Source organism: Oryzias latipes, chromosome 22 (genome assembly GCF_002234675.1).
Source record: "Oryzias latipes chromosome 22, ASM223467v1".
NCBI lineage: Eukaryota > Metazoa > Chordata > Actinopteri > Beloniformes > Adrianichthyidae > Oryzias > Oryzias latipes.
In genome coordinates, this window is record NC_019880.2 from 9,063,756 (window position 1) to 9,080,895 (window position 17,140).

The 17,140-nt window shown below is 37.9% G+C and overlaps 2 protein-coding genes across 3 annotated transcripts in view; both read left to right on the forward strand.

The window, feature by feature from the left end:
• Nucleotides 1–5,363, forward strand: part of LOC101161353 (guanine nucleotide-binding protein G(q) subunit alpha) — a 28,390-nt gene extending 23,027 nt beyond the window's left edge. For both annotated transcript variants that reach the window (XM_023951298.1, XM_020713942.2), the window contains exon 7: nt 1,212–5,363. In XM_023951298.1, the coding sequence (XP_023807066.1) occupies nt 1,212–1,402 (191 nt within the window). In that variant the 3' untranslated portion in view covers nt 1,403–5,363. The remainder of the gene's footprint in view (nt 1–1,211) is intronic.
• Nucleotides 5,364–7,345: 1,982 nt separating this feature from the next.
• Nucleotides 7,346–15,465, forward strand: LOC101161767 (amino-terminal enhancer of split). Its single transcript, XM_004082226.4, has 7 exons — nt 7,346–7,784; nt 10,212–10,309; nt 10,957–11,020; nt 11,264–11,308; nt 11,386–11,448; nt 11,559–11,633; nt 12,683–15,465. The coding sequence occupies exons 1-7, from the start codon at nt 7,758–7,760 to the stop codon at nt 12,920–12,922; spliced, it is 612 nt and encodes a 203-aa protein (XP_004082274.1). The 5' UTR covers nt 7,346–7,757; the 3' UTR covers nt 12,923–15,465.
• Nucleotides 15,466–17,140: the final 1,675 nt, after the last annotated feature.

Here is a 17,140-nt window from a genome sequence, read left to right on the forward strand (position 1 = left end):
TAGAGAGGGTTACTCAGGGGTTACGTTCTAAAAATAACCAAAGATAAGTTCAAAGTAGGATTCTAGATGTTTTAATGCTGTAAAACCCATCACTGCACACTTAATACACTTTTATCAGACAGACATTAACATTTTCCAATATTTCTCTCTTGCTTAAAGTCTCAAAATATAACACTTCTTAGAAAGATAAGTCCATTTTTATAGAATAAAAACTAAGATTTGATTGCGATTGAAGATTTATGTAAATGTGGCAAGCTGCAAGGAGGAGATTGATTGACAGGTTCAACAGTCAATCAGGACGCAGAACACAGTGCACAGTTAATAAAAGAAAAGAAAATTAAAGCATTCAAAATTGCACTGAAAAAAAATCAGTGAAAAGGTGAACCGTGATATAATAATATAATAAGTTGCTCAAAATAGTCTCCTGAACCCTAAAAAGTAATCAAGCACCTTAACTCCTCCAGTTTGAATGATTTTGTGTCAAACTTTTCTTTTTTTTTTTTACAGTTTGCAATTCAATTTGCAGTGTCTGCAGATCACAGCTTTATGGTCAAACTATCTTCATTGTCAAAAACCATTCTCATTTTTTCTTTAAAAGTCCCGAAATGACTCTTTTCCTCAGCTAAAAGTTTGTGGACTAAAGATTGAACTTTCGGTTTAGAATTTCAACGTTTGTGGCACAAAGAAAATAAATTCTGAAAACAGGAGGAGAAAAAAAATCAAACTGCTGGCAAAGTTAAAAATGCAGAAAATACTCTTGTCCGTAACATTTTAGGAATAAAGAAATTGATCACAGAATCTAAACTCTTTCTAAGGCTCTAAAGGGGGAATAGCAATGAGCCAAGTACCTGTTTGAAAATCTGAAATAAACCAGAAGAAGTGAAAGAAAAACCCACAGGAACTGAAGCTGTGCTATTGGCAAATGTAGAACAGAAAGCAGACTTTCTTGTAGCAGTGGATCATTGGTTTTTACAGAAGGAAACAAAATCCAGCCGTTGACTAAACCCAGCTTCACTCACTGGAAGCTTTGGCCCATTACAGCTGATTAAAGCAGCTCAGTCAGTTGTTTAATCCCAATCCTGGAAAAGCGTGTTTAATTTACTGAAGATTAAAGACAGACGAGCTCCACCACAGATATAGTATTAGTGGGGTGGAAAGCTTCAATCTTTAGTCATTCTGTTTGTTCGATAACTTTGGGTCTTTGTTTCCAGGTCCCCAGAGAGATCCCCAGGCAGCGCGGGAGTTCATCCTCAAAATGTTTGTGGACTTGAACCCAGACAGCGACAAGATCATCTACTCGCACTTCACCTGTGCCACGGACACTGAGAACATCCGCTTCGTGTTTGCAGCTGTCAAAGACACCATCCTACAGCTCAATCTCAAAGAGTACAACCTGGTGTGAGGGCCCCCATGCGATGCACGCCACCTCCCCACTGCACAAACGCGCCACTCTTTGGGAATGTGCTGTCGACTCTATATGCGTTACATGGAACACCACTCCAGCTCACACCCATACGCACACACACACGCAAACACACGCACACATAGCTGTTGCTTTTTTTTTTCCTCTATTCTCCCCCCAATCCTAGTGAAGTAAGTTCACAGATCCTCCCTCTCTCCACTCATATGTGAGCGTGCTCCCTCCTCCTTCACCAAAACCTCTTGCTCCTCCTCTTCGGCAGCTCCGCATGTCGGCGTCTTCAGCCTCCAAACTACTGTCAGATTTGGCTCTGACCTTTGGTATAATAGTGACTTGAAAGGCTTTTTTTTTTTAAACAGTTTCTTTCTTTGTGTGTGTGCGTGTGTGTGTGTGTATGTATATTCGGGGTCAGCAATGATTAACGCGGAGCTGTGTTTGAAATCGAAACCCTGCGACACGAGCTGTGAAGGAAGCAAAACGTTAATTTAGCCAATAAATACCAACCGTGCTGAGGAAGAAGAGACTGGGGGGGGGGGCGCTCGTCTCTCACGCGCACACACACACAAAAAAAAGGGATGGGGGGGGTGGGGGAGGTCAAGGAGTCCATCTTTTCCTCGCATCTTTGAATGTACTCCCAACATGAGCATCGCTGTCGCAAAAAAACCCAACAACAATGTACATAACGAAGCAAATGCATATGTAAACACTTCAAAAGCTGGAGGGGGGCGAGACATGGCTAATCAGAATCTGTTCATTGCGGAGATTTTTTTTAAATGTTTTTAATGATAAGAGTTTGTTGCTTCGTCTCATTCTATTAACGACGTTGACTAAATAAGGTGGGTGATTTAAAACGGTTCGGGGAAAAAAAGAGAAAATCTTTCCAAAAAAACCCTAAATAAGCAGCTCTAAATTTACTTGAAGTTAGTACACTTCTAAGGTCTCAGTAGTTTTTATATTTTTGAGTTGATCACACGCTTCCCTCCTCACTCCAAGTCAGTAACAAACACTAGCTGCAGGTTGAAGGGCCCTGCTTTGGACAGTCTGCGCTTTGATAGGAGGATGAGTGCAGCATCCGCTGCTTATTCAACAGGAAAGAAGCTGTAAAGTCAACACTGCTGAGGTGTGAGGAGAACATCTCTGCTGTCAGACTGACGTCTCACAGTCGTCCAATCAGACGCACTTCCTGATCAGGATCTGGTTTTTTGTTTTATTGTCACTTTCGTTTGAAATTTGCTGGCGAGTGTTGAGAGGAGGAGAGTAGTGATGAGCCTTTTACAGGAAACACTAAAATGTTTGTGTATATTTGTAAATACATATGCACAAAACACTGTACAAAACACTTAGTTGAACGCCGTCTTTGGCAAAAAGAAGAATCATTAGAATTTTGTTTTTTGAATTTGAGTATTAATACTGTGATTTTTGTTCACTTGATTAATAGGACTACACAGAGCAGGGGGGCGTGGAAATGAACGAGCGTCCACGCCGCTGCAACACATCTGCTGCCCAAGTAAAATTTGATCAGGGCAGATCTGAAAAAGAAATTTACTCGTAAATCTTTTTTTTTTTTTGTATTTATATAATTTATGGACCAGATTTGAAGGTGTTGATAATCTGACTGCTTGTGATTCTGTCATGTTGAAGGGCTCCTTTTCTCATGGCAGAGCCTACTTGAGTCTGAACTGCTGTAAAAAAAACAAAAAAGCTAAAAAAAAAAAAAGAAAAAAAATCTGAATGTCCGCTATAGTAAGGAATTTATCTCTGCTTTCTATTTCTTGGAGACATTTCCAGTTGTACTAGCCATCCTCACGTCTCAGTCCATGATAAAACTGTTTGGTTTCTTCGGAGCCCTCACACGTTTCTTTTTCATTTCTTCTTTTGAGTTTTAGATTCAGCGCTGTAATACATATGTTAAAAAATGTACAGTACAAACTTAGGTGGATCTTTTTCTTTCTTTTTTTAAATCCGTGATTGAAGACCTCTTTGGTCCTTGCTTGCCATTTGTAACTTGATACACACATATATATACAATGGAAATGTTTTTTTTCTGCATCGTTCATTTTCCAGTTTTTTGGATGCTTGTTTCGAATAGTGCCAGTGAAGTGCAGATATACCTTTTTTGGTCTCTGACCTTTTCCACAGGTGACTTACCCTTCATCTTCATTAAGGGCTACCACAGTGCATCTGTCAGCAGGGCGCGGAGCACAGGACCACAGTGAACCGAGTCATCCACAAATTCCTATTTGTTCATAAATGGAGATTATTTGCAGTCTGAGATAGGGGAAGCTTCGACAGAGTAGTGAGAGAAATGCAAGCTGTTTTTCTGTGCGTCTAGAGTTAACCAACACTAAGCTGTTCTTTTAGTCATTTTGCCCCTCTCGGATATGCACTACATTTCATTTTCATCAGTATCAGTGTTGCTTGTGATACTCAATGCAGTACTACATTGCACAATGACCAGTATTGCAGGTTTTCCCCAAGTATTTCAGTTGTAGGTGGTGGCCAAGTAATTTGTTAAATCCACGCTGGTGACTCCATGTTTTAACCATTAAATAGCTTCTATTGTAGCCACTGGTGTCATTTTAAAGGCAGGAGTTGCAAGAAGTTGTGGGCTGCTGCAGCAGGGAGCTTTGCCGTCAACTTGTCTGCAAAGAAAAAAGAGTGACTCTGAACTCTTGCTGAGGAAGCTTTCTGTTGGAGAGTGCTGTACTATAGAACTGAATGCCAGTATTGAATAAAAGGCGAGTACGCAGACCCAAGTATTTATCAAAGCTGTATTTGAAACGACTGTGTGTGAAGTGCAGCTCACTTTAATGCATTTTTTTGCTAACTTGACTACAAAGTCTGGCACAAACCGATGGTCTGAGTGGCGTGTTGGCGGCGCGGGGTCACCCTTCGATTTATGGCAAAATTCTTTATTGGAACGTAGACGAGCTGGGAATGCAGGAACGTGGCCTGTGATGGACGTCCAGTCTCTTCCCTGTTTGAAACGCAAAGGCTGGGCAGCTTTTTTCCTGACATCTCATATTTATTGCCTTTTATTGCCTTGAGTAAGGAAGGACAGCTTGACATGTTGGAGGCTTTTTTTTTTTTTTTTTTTTAAATAAAAACAACATTTCTTAGGGCCCTTCTTGCTTGCTTTCGCTGTTTTGTTGAACCAAGTGGAATCAAACTTATCATGTAGAAGTCAGTATGGAGTTTGTGCACACTCAGCCTGAAACTTGTTCCCTCTTTGTAATTCGTTTTTTTTCTCCTGTCTTGTATGATAAGAAAACATTACCAGAACATGTTTTTAGGACCACTTGATTTATTTTTTTCCTCTATCAAATGAAAGCCGAAGGTCAACTGTGTAGTGATGTGTACAAATTGTTTTTTTTTTTTTAATTCTTTTTTTTTTTTTTTAATTATTGTTGTTATATTGTTTGTAAACCAAAATGTAAATGATGTATTATACTGAGTGTGCCAACCCCACTCTCTAGAGCCTGGCTCTCTCCAAGTGCCAACGCTGTGGTCATTATCTGAAGGGCCATCTCCTGATGGGTTCCTCTTTTTAAAACACACTACAGACTAAAAACTATAGAGATGATTAAGAACACAAAAAGACTTTATTATGTATTTAAGATTTAAAGATGATCTGCTTTTTTTTTTTTTTTTTTTAAGAAACTGTAATTAACTGCATGTGCTGTTTATTTTGTGTCAGAAGTGAGGGCTTGTTTGTTTTCATTGCAAGAGCTCTTGATACAGGGGTTCAATCAGTTATCAATTTATTGATTTACATAACTATTGCCATATTTTTTTTCTGTTTCATGTATTTGTTTGAACCACTGTTGCCTGATCCTCATTCAAACATGAACATGACGTATGATCATTGCCGCCTTCTAAGAGAGAAACATAATGACAAGGTATCTGTTTTAAATTTAAATAAATTTGTTCCTATACTTGCTGATTGTATGTGAGTCTGCCTCATTATTCAGTATACATGGAGGTTAATCAGCTTTTTATTGTCTTAAACCCTTTAACCTCATAAAGAGGAATAAAAAATACAAAAGTCTCCGTTTTTGTTCTATTTTAAAAGGTTTTTGTTAAAGCCCTAAAAAAACACTAATATGTAGGGAAACCTGTGTTATTTAGGAATAGATTTTTTTGTTTTGGTGCTCTCACAACCATGGATAAAGTATTTTTAGTAAACATATTTTTCAAATTAAATTGTTTCATAACCATACTGTAGGAAAATGTAACCTTTTTGTGGCATTTTCAAGTTGGAAGCATTCTTAATCTGCTAAAAGTTGATGGTTTTTTATCATGCTTTATCACTATGCAAGTTGAGAGATGCATTTTTTTTAAATATTTGATTTGAAAGTCTGGTGCTTTCTATCTATCTACCCAGGCTGTGTCCCACCAAAGTGGGGTAGCCTAGACAGGGCATACATTCTTACCTCCCTCATTCTCTTCCCCAAACCCTTCTCCTTCAGTGTGTGTGTGTGTGTGTGAGTGGTTCAAGCCACACCACACTGCACCAGGGTCAGCTGCACAGCCCAGTGTGGGCACCTCCACAGCAGGGCCTCAGCCAAGGCTGGTTTCCCCTTGCCGCTTCATCCCAAGACCAGACCTCTACCACACCCATCCATTCATTCATACACAAACTCTCTCCATCCATCCCTGTCCTGAGCAGCCTCTCTCCCCTGCACCACAGTCATCCCTCTTGCATTTAGCGCTGTTTTTACACCCTCTGTCCATCCCATTTGCCGTCTTCCTCTCATTCTCACCCCACTCACATCAGATTTGTATACCTTCTTCACCAATCGCTCCCTTTCCATTCTTTCAACATGTCCAAACCATCCCAGTGCCTTTTGCTCTGCTGGTGCTTTCTATATCCCAAAATTTACCTCATGGAAATCCATCCTGTAAGAAACTCAGATTCCATATTCCTGCTTACCAACAGTGTAGCCAGAATATTTAATACAATGTGCTTTTATTGATACAGTTCAGTTTGCAGATCATACAAATATAATCTACTTAATCCAACATTTATATGATGAAATAAAAAATGTCTTATGCTGCTATGGAGCATTTTAGCATCCACCACGGTAAGTATATTTTTTCCTAAAATATGTCCTAACAGTTAGAATCTAAAGGTGATGAAATGTTTTCATGGTTGCTTTGACATTTGTCTGCAGGAAAATTTCCCTTGTAAGAGCAGAATTAGAGAAGGAGGGGTAACTTCTGGGACAAAATGAATTTGGATCTTTCACAAAAAATAAATCAGAAGAAGCTTTCATCAACCAGCCCAGATTTATAATTCTGCTGGCTCAGGATGTAGAAGCGAGTCTCCAAAGTAAATGGAAGAAAATAAAACTGCAGTGTCAGTATTTATCTTCTTTTTTTTTCTTGTTTTGTATAAACATGAACAAAACCCAGTTTTTAAAGTACCCTTATGTCGCTGAACCTGCTGTCAGGGAAAAATCACTGGAACCAGAGTTGGATTTATTTATTAAACTTTTATTAGTTCTTGTGTTTTTAACTGTTTTTTTAATGCATTCAGTCCCATGTTTATTACTTTTGATGAAGTAATTGTAATATCATTTTTGTTATTTATCTTTTTTACAACCTTGATCACAGGCTTGCTTTTGTATTATTGTTGTGTTTTCACTGTGTGGCAATAAAAAAGAAATGCCAAATTATTTGAACAATACTTTTTAGTTTATTATCCTTTTTTGTTTATTTTCTAAGATCTACTGAAAAATACTCTGGGGAAAAAGCTCTGTTTTTGATTGGACAAAATAAAATAAAATACATACCACATTATACCTATTTATAAAACTTTATTAGTAAACTAAATTTCCCCTTTGCATTGGGATGTGTTTGTATGCTTTTATTTTGGAAGTTGTTTCATTTAAATGGCAGTGGAGGCAGTTGATCGGCTGTGCCACAGGGGGCGCCCGCCGCTCCGCCGCGCAGTTTGTGTTCCGGGTGATGCTGCTCTTCCCTTGAAAGCAAAGGAGAGTCTAAGGCTCATGTGTCAACATCCAGGGTTTCCCGGGGGAGTCGCAGCGTTAACGTTATGCCGAAAGATCAGACATTCTTTTGAACAGCGTTTTCTTTTCTTTCCACTCTTCGCCTTTTAAAAAAAGTTGCATTTCTGTGAAACCAAGAAGACAATCTCTCCTTCCCGCCGCTTCAACGTTAGCTAACGTTGTTTTAAAGGATGACAGAGTACAAAGTGTCAGCAGCGTCTCGCATAATTTTATAATATCTGGGGACTTGTTAGCTTAGCTAGCTAGCTAGCTTGGTCATCTCGATTAGATCGTAAAAGCGCAGCGAAACCAAACACTCTGCTGACATGATGTTTCCTCAATCAAGGCACTCGGTAAGTTTGCTTAGGAACTTTCTCCCGGCTGGAAGCTGAGCTAACGCTGAGCAGCTAGCAGCCGACAGCTGATGTAAACAGTGGCGCCGCTGGCTGCAGGTAGCTAGCTGTCAACTCAAGCCACCTTAACTCACAATGCCAGACGTCTCTACATGTTATTACTTGTGTTTTTTCTTTCTTTTCGAGTTTAAATGCGGTTTAAGCAAAACAGACTAGCTTTTAGCGCCTCAATAACTATAACCGCTCCAAACCGAGACTCCATAGCTAGCTTCATCTAAGCTAATATACAGGATGCGGTTAGCCTTGTTTTTCTCACTGACCTAGCGTAGCGCAGACTAAATCCTAATTCACCATTTGCTTTGGCCCCACCTTTTAGCCAAACCCTGCCCTTTAGCCCTCAAGGGCAGGGGCAGTTATGACCGATGAGTGCTACATTTTTAGCTCTCTAACGACAATCGACCTCATGTGATCGATATTAAGACTGCGTAAAAAAAAAAGATGAATCCAATCAATCTAAACTCAGGAAACCCAAAATAGATTTATTACATCAAAAGATCAAATTTCATCTAAAGATTTTTTTAAACAAAGCCGTATTTTCTAATAGATTTGAATGTAGGAAGCCCACTTTACTAACAGGATTTCTACTTTTGATTAGTTGGAATAAAATGTGAAAACGAAAATACCAACCGTCAGCTAAAATAAACTTTTTATAAAATAAAAACTATCAACCAAAATGGGTTTAAGAATAATAAAAAAAAGTAATTATAATTAATTAAAAAAATATATATTACATGTGATTTGTTACAATTGATCAACTTAAGTTTTTGACTAATATGCATACAGACATAATTTATTTTGTACATTTTTTCTTTCAAAAGTTAAGTGAAACTCTTTTTAGCCATTGAAGCTGTAACCATAGAATGATCTGGAATGAAAATTTACAGAATGTTATACGAAAAAAGGCGTAGAAACACAGATTTAAAACTAGATACAATAAAATCAAATTAAATATAATGAATGTTTTATTTTCTAGGTTATTAATAATAAATAGTCGGTCAAGTTGTGGTTGTTTTTTAGCACTCATGTTGGAAGGCCTTATAGCCCAAGTGCATTCATTGAAAGCTACTTTAATCTACTAATGAAAGTTTTGTTAGAAGAAAAGGGAGGAAAAATTACTGCAACCCTTTTTATTTGTAGTGGATTTCCTCAGCTATTTTTCATCACCTCACTGCAAATGTAGTATACAAAATTCCACATACATTTTTTTTGTCAAGGCCTAGTTGCCTACCGATTTGATTACAATTTTGTTTTAGTTTTTAATAAGTTTAGCTGTAAAACAGACCAAAAACACGAACTAAACGGAACTTGCTGCGGCTTAACCACGCGCTGGCCTTTTGGGTGGGGCGAGCTTGATTTAAAACGAGATAAAAATGAGCAGATCAAGTTGCACGATAGTCTTTATCAAGATCTACTTGTTTTCATAACCTTTGGAACTTGGTGTTTTAAGTGGTGCAAGAAAAATATTTGCACAGGCCTGAAGTAAAGAACATGATGGGTTGGGAATTAGTCATCACTGAAACTCGTTTTTTTTATCTTTCTGGTGAGGAATGACTCCCATGAGGGAAAAATCCCAGATAACTGAGTTTGAAATGTTTGGTTGGGAGTGCTGGTGGCAGCATGAAAAAATCCTTTTCTTTGGGAAATAAAAATAAATCTTTTATCATCTATCATTGACAAGTGGCAATATATTATCAGTATTCAATAAATGTACTATTTATTGAAAAAAAAAGTATCATATTCATGTAGATTTGTGATACTTTATAGACTCAAAGTTTTGACTGCGATGTAACCAAACAACTTCTTCGCTCTTTAAACCCATAATCCATCTGGAGACCTTCTGCCCTCGTGCCACATATTTACAGTAATAAGGTTTAGGGAACTGGATAAAGTCTGGATTACAGCTGGCTGCTTCTACTCTGCCTCTACTCTGAACATATCCAGATTTTAATGCAGCCTGCTGCCATCTGCTCCTCTAAAGGATATTTATCTAAACACCACTTATTCATCACGTCATTTTGTGCTGTAATACACCAAATAGTCGGTTTTATTCAATTGTCACATTCTGGCTATAATTTCATATTAGGATGGTCGTAAAAGGATCCGTCCGTTCGGCCGTGTGTCCGATCCAAGGTGGATCCAAACTTAATGTTGACTATCCTCTTACAGGTTTAATCTCAGAGTTTATGCTGCAGGTGCCAAACCACCAAACAGTTTGAGTCAAGCGTGCGCAGACACGTGCACATGTGGTCAGCCGTCTTTAAAGAAGTCGTGTCTTGAGTGGCTGTTTTTTTTTTTTAACTGGTGTTTCCATACAAAGCTTGTAGATCCCCACGCTGCTTCCAAACTGGGTTTGTTTTCTGTTCTTAGGCGTCCTCTCAGTCCAGTCAGCCCCTGAAGTTCACCACTTCTGACTCATGCGATCGCATCAAGGATGAGTTCCAGTTCCTTCAAGCACAGTATCACAGGTACACATCCAAACAACTTCACACTAAGTCCTACTATGTCGTTTTTACCCAAAATGCAAAAGACTTGCGTCGTTTTCAAGGACATAGTTTCTGCGTAGTGGCAGTAGTTCATTAGAAAACTAGCTTTGAGTTGTGGGACGGTTGGCGCCGAGTAAGCCCGCCCCTACCTACCTTCATCCATCTGTTAACACTCTCTCCCGCTAGCTTACAGCCCCTCAAAACCACGACCAAACATTAGCGGTGTGACAAGAATGGCTAACAATATCACAGCTATCCAGAAGCCCGCTCAGACCAGGAAAACAAAGACGATCATGGATCTGTTTGTCTACAAGGGGATGCATCAGAACGGAATGGAAGAGGGAGCTTTTGGCCAAGTCATTGTATCGTCTACATTACCAATAGGCTCATTTTCCAACTGCATTTTTTCATTTGCTCCTGATTCACAACAATTTGAGTAAAGAAATGCTCAGAAATGCAATTTTGAGCTTAATTTTTCTTTTATACATGTCCTCCATCATGAGGAAAATTGCAACAAGAACACAAACGGCATTTTCATTGTACATTCTCCAACTGAATTCAATTTATCAGAAAAGATGCTTGTATTTTTCACAAACTACTGCTGATATTCTCTTAATCTGTGCTTTCAGTTTGAAATTGGAGTGCGACAAACTGGCCTCTGAGAAGTCTGAGATGCAGCGTCATTATATCATGGTAAGCCTGGTGTCGGATCACAGAGAACTCTGTCTTTTCTCCTCAGCTGTCAGCTTGAGTTTGCATGAGATTTCTGGTTCTTCCTGACTTTTACATCCAAACTTTGAGAGCATTTTAGATTTTTCCCCGTCGCTTTTATAAATCTGCAAACAAACGGCCAAATTCAGATTTTTCTTTTCTGTCCATTGAAACAAAGACTAAATGCCTTCACTGTATATCTTATTGCCTCTTTTTCTCTTGCAGTATTATGAAATGTCTTACGGGCTGAACATTGAAATGCACAAGCAGGTAACTCAGTCATATTTTATCTTCTAATCCAAACTTTTCGTGGGTTTGTTGCTCTGATGGTTTGTTTGTCTTTGCAGGCTGAAATAGTGAAGAGGCTGAATGGGATCTGTGCTCAGGTGCTGCCTTACCTGTCACAGGAGGTGAGAGTTACTCCTTCTGTTTGTTAAAAAAAAAAAAAACACCCTTGAAACAGTTGTGAGTTTTCCCACTTTGTTTTCTTGCGTTAAATCCACATGACTGTTTGTTTCAGCATCAGCAGCAAGTCATGGGCGCCATAGAGAGAGCCAAGCAGGTCACTCCTCCTGAGATGAACTCCATCATCCGGGTGGGAATTCCTCCTTTCCGTTATCATAACAGTTATGAGAGAGAAGGAAAAGTATTTGTAATTGTTTTGTTGTTTCAGATTGAGGAAAAGATACTTCAGTTTGAAGGAAACTGTTACTATTATAGAGGTTAAAATGTGCAGTCAGCTTTGACCTAATTTTCTTTAATCATCTTAAAAAATATTCCTAAATGATGAGATTCAATGTTAAAATCAGAACGACACCATGTCAAATTGCATTATTCTTGCCTAAATTGATTATACTGTGTCTCTTAGTAGTAGCTCGTCTCTTATTGGCTCCTGTCAAACATGGGGTTTAAATGCCGCTCTCCAATGATCCACCGCGCAGATGTGGGGGCAAAGAGGCGGAAAGAACATGAAAATGTCATCTTGGACACATTAGGGGACTGAATTATGGTTGGACAGACGGTATAATGATCACTTGAAAAACTCACTGAATACAGCACCCACGTTTATTCTTCATCCTTCTTCAGTCTGCAAGGCGAATAATAACCACCATCTTTTAAAGTTCCCAGTCGTCTTTTCATTATGATTAGGCCGTTTTAGGCCGTGTAAAAAAACCAAACCTGTGTCGCTCTCTAGGACAGTTTCTGCAGAGCACAGAATGATGTCTGATTTTTAGCTCATGGATGGAGTTTAACAAGGTAAACAGTTATTTCGGTTCGCTAAGATAGTCAGTTATTTGCAGATAATAATCCAGACACCCCCCCCCCCCCCTCAAAAAAAAAAAGAAGTGCAGATTTAAGATTTGCCCAGATTATTTTTTTCAAAAATCACATGAAACGATGGAGGATTTTAAATAAATAAATAAGGTCACGAAACTGTCATAAAATGTAAACAAGACGAAAGGAAGAACTTAAGTCAAGGATAGTCCTGTTGTGTGTGAGTACATCATTGGAATTGAAACCACAGCTGCATGACTCTGTAAAACCTGAACAACATTTTCTTTTTGAACTCTTTCCTGGTTAGTTTTTGTTCTGGTATTGGCCGTTTTCCTGAAACTCATGAAGCCCGTCTTTTCTGTTTTCCAGCAACAGCTGCAGGTTCAACACCTGTCCCAGCTCCAGGGCCTGGCGCTGCCCGTGACCCCGCTGCCCCTGGGTCTCACCCCTCCCTCCCTGCCTGCCGTCTCCTCCAGCTCCGGCCTGCTGTCCCTCTCCTCCATCCTGGCCAACTACTCGCACGGCCAGCCGACCGCCGTAAAGGAGGACGGCGCCAGAGAGCCCGCCGAGAGAGCGTCCAGAGGAGAGGACGGAGACAAGTCCGACTAGTGCCGACACTGTGAGACGGTTTGAGGTAACGCAAGTACTAAATAAAAGCAAAAAAAAAAAAAAGGTTAGACTGTAAGTGATGATCCATGTACCTGAGATGATGGCAGAAAAGGTGGAGTGAAAACTTTTGGATGTTCAGATAAGGAGAATTCCTAACTGACTGAAAGTGAGGGTTAATGTTGTTATTAATTAGCTGTAATAGATTCCTTTAAGACATGTACACTTTCTTTCAACTGTAAGCCTGTGCTGTTAGGCTTAACACAGCTTTCACATTTGACTCTCAAAGAAACCATAACCTCAGCTCCGTGTACATAAATCTGCGATTTATACATTCATTTTACTGACTTTAGTCAGAATTTTGATGATCATTTTCTCTATTCCCTTGTTCATTCTTCTCTTTAAGTGCATCCCGGGTTTATTTTATGGGTATTTTTATTGACATGTTAGTACAGTGCAAATTCTTTTTTCTCCCCTAAGAAAAGATTTCAGTTTAACATAAGCATTTAGGTTAGTTTGAAGAACATCTTGTAAAGGGCAGAAAGCCTCTGGGCTTTTCTATTGCTGCTGTGTGTTACAGCTAAGTTCAACCTTTGGCAACGCTCGGATTAAAGCGGATTTTCAGTTTCCGTGAAGAAAAAACACAATTTCGTCGGACCTTCAGGTGTATGTATAAGTGATCGTGAATGTAAAAAAGGTACTTGTGTTTTTATTTTTTGAAGTCGCTGTTGTCCTAAAAAAACCTGCAGGATGTTGTAACTTCCAGGCTTCTCCTCTGGAAAGTTTGTAGCCTAACTTCAGATCTGCTTAGCTTGCTGTCCTCTAAGCTTTTATGGCAAACTCTCCACTGGTGGCAATGCAAAATGAATGACCTGCCTTTTCTGCAGCGAGTGTGGCCGTGCTTAAAGAAAATGACTTTTTGTTGTAAACAGAAATGGGTAAAACTTGAATGGGTCTAATTTGAAAAAGCAGACAGCAGTAACATATGTTGTAAAGCTCTTCCTTTTCTTTTCTTTTTTTTTCTTTTTAGATATAAGGAGCATCTATGTATCTGTCAAAAGCCTCCACTTTTCAGCAAATTTTGGGGAAGTCAAATAAATGAGTTTAATCTGATTTCTGGTAGCTTTAATTTTTTGTTTTTGTTTTTAAAGCATCCCTTTATGTTAAAAAGATGCGCGCAGCTTTTTGTTTGGGAGAAATGTCGCTTTTCAACCAGCAGAGGGCAGCAGCCTTATTTAGCACAGCGGGGGACTTCCGGTTAAACTGTTCTGACTGGAGGGGCATCGCGTGGAGTCGTGAAATCTTCCCATTCTGCCAAAAAAGCATGTGTTCATATAAATATTAAAAATTATCTTAAAGTTGTTAAAACTATGAGTTTGAAAGGGTGATTGATTTTAAATCAATATTTACTTGAAATAATGATTCACAAAATCAATAAATCATGTTTTTTGTCCTTAAATAATAGTTCATTTTTTTAGTGGAACCATTTAAAAAAAAACATTGTTTTTAATAATGACATTTTCCTTTTGTTTAAACTTAGTTTAAAACACCTGTAGTATAAACAATCTCTTTTACAACCATCAAATTGAGTTTTTTTAATGAAAACGTAAAAAATAAATCATAGAATTAATTTATGAATTGAAAGAAGTCTTGACTTTATTAAACCGAAAACAACAAACATTTACCCCCCCCCCCCTTAAAAAAGAAAAATTGATTGTTTGAAAGTAAAATAAGTTCAGTGAGGTTTGAAAAAGCCATTTGAACCCAAAACTCAGTTTTACTTTAGCATTAAGTTCTTTCTGTCTTTTCATTTTCATTCCTCATTAGCGAGCTTTAAAAAAAAATAAAAACACCTCTGCTTTCCTCTTTCCTAAAGAAGACCATAAACTTCGTCATTTGAAGAGCACTTGCTTTGTGATTTTATTTTTTTCCTGCCTCTACTCTTGCTTAAAAGAGCAAACCACTTCCTTCTATTGAGATTTGACTTTAAAAAAAGAAAAAAAAAAGGCACGAAAAACATTTTGCACTCCATATTCTGACATCCGTCTGCGGAGAGAACCTCCTTGGCAAAACAGACACGTGAATGGTTTGTGCGTTTGTTTTTGCTGTGATGGGCCAATTTGTATACATATGAATATATCAATATACATATTTTTTAAAGCATTTTTGTATGTTTCAAAGCTGCTTTTTAATGTTTCTGTAACACAAACGACTTTGTTGTTTTGTATGTGTGTACATTATCAGCCTACAGTAACAGGAACAATGTTGGAAACCATGAATCTTTTTCCCCTCTTCCTGCTTTCTTTCTCATTCACCAGTTGGGCTGTAAAACATAGCATATCTAGGTTTGTAAATTTTTTTTTCTTTTTTCTTTTTCTTTCAAATGCAACTGTAAAATGTGATTCTGAACATGCATTTTAAAATACCTAGGACAAAAAAAATTAAAAAGCTGTAAGCAACTGTACCTTTTATGAGAATGAATCAACCTTTTAGCAGTAAGGAAGCTTCTCTGGTGCCTTACAAATAAAAGACGTGATTAAGAGTGATTGTTTGTCCCTGTTTGGTTATTTATCAGATGCTAAACATATGAAGAAATGAGTGAGAGATGTCACTCTGGTTGGTTAGGAACATCAAACAAGCTGTTCTAAAGCAGAAAAAGCCACTTGAGTCTAATTTTAATGTAAAATTTGGTTATTAAAAATGTAGTTTGAAGTTGGACAGTTTTAAATTGGAGTTAATTTGGACTTGCATGTAGAATAATAAAGTTTTTAATGGTAAACTTTCCCATCTCTAGTTAAATATTTTTAAACCATGCAAAGCCCGATACATCAAAGAATTAAACAAAAACAAAAAAATGACATTTTTGGGACTGAAGATGTTTTCTTTAAAACCCTTTGTTGAAAGCTACAAAAGAAATGCAGCATCATCTCTAATGACATACTGTTAATTAGACGAATGAAGCCACTTGGATGAGTGGTGAAATGTTTCAAGAAAGAAGATTTTAAGTCCAGAGGCAATCACTCAACTTCAAGATGTCACCCGAGAAAGGAAAACTCACTGGCAACAGGAAGTAAAAGTTCTGTTCTTTTTTTAAAAAAAAAAAAGGGTCTGTCATGAGTACAAAAATTTGACATTTAAATTCCCTTTTATCTACATTTTGAGTTGCAATTAATAGAAAAAAATGTCTAATATTTTAAGTGGTTAAGATTTAGGTGAACACAGCTATAAAAAAAACTCCTAGTTTGAAAAAATAATTGTTTAAGGTGTTTGATTTTCTTTTTCTGAACCCCTCACTCCAGTTTCATATTTAGCTTTTGAGAGTTAGTTTTATTATATCTTACAGTTGTGTAACAAAAAAAAAGTGTAATTTTTTGGCCCCCATGGCTTGTCGTAACTTGAAAGATCTACACTGAGCCATAAGGAAGCGCAAAGTCAAAAAGGAAATGACTTTTAAAACGCACCTGCTGAGATTTAAAGTGTTGTAGTTGAAGTAACAACACCCTCCAACCACGCCTGCCGTCTCCTGAGCTTTAGGAGTTTTATTTTATCAGCCAGAGGTGGTGAAGTCCCATGGGAGCACCACCTGCTGCAATGTATTTTCACAGAAGTTCAAAAAAATACCTATGACACATGCAAAACTGTAGTTTACAGTCAAACAAAGAAAGTGACGTGTGAAATATAAGAGGAAGTCCATTCAATTCTATGTACATATTTCCTATAGCTTAACTCCTTAACCAACTGTTTAACTGATTTATCGATTATGTTTGAGGGGGAAAAATCCTCAAAATACCTGATAAGTAGAAGATTTATCATGTTTTTGTTTGAGATTTTATGCAACCCAGTATTTAAAAGAAAATAAAAAAATAAAAACCTGTTTTGTTCAGTCTGTCTGTAAATATACATTTATGGTAAATTCTAAGATTTAACTAATAAATGATTTAACTTGAAATTATTAGATATTTCAAAGCAGGAAAAATGTGTTTAGATTTAAGCTCATTTAAAAACTGTACACACCAGGTTTTAATTCTGGAAGTTGGGTTGAATAAACATACTTTAAGAGTCACAGACATTTTAAACGGATTGAAGAATCTGTGGTGTGAGCGGCAGGTTGAGACATGACAATTACAACATGAGCAAAGAAGAAAACAGCTCAATGGAAAAGGGACAAAAGCATTCTCTCACGTGGCTCACCTACATTCTTTTCCTTTTACAGTTTAAGGA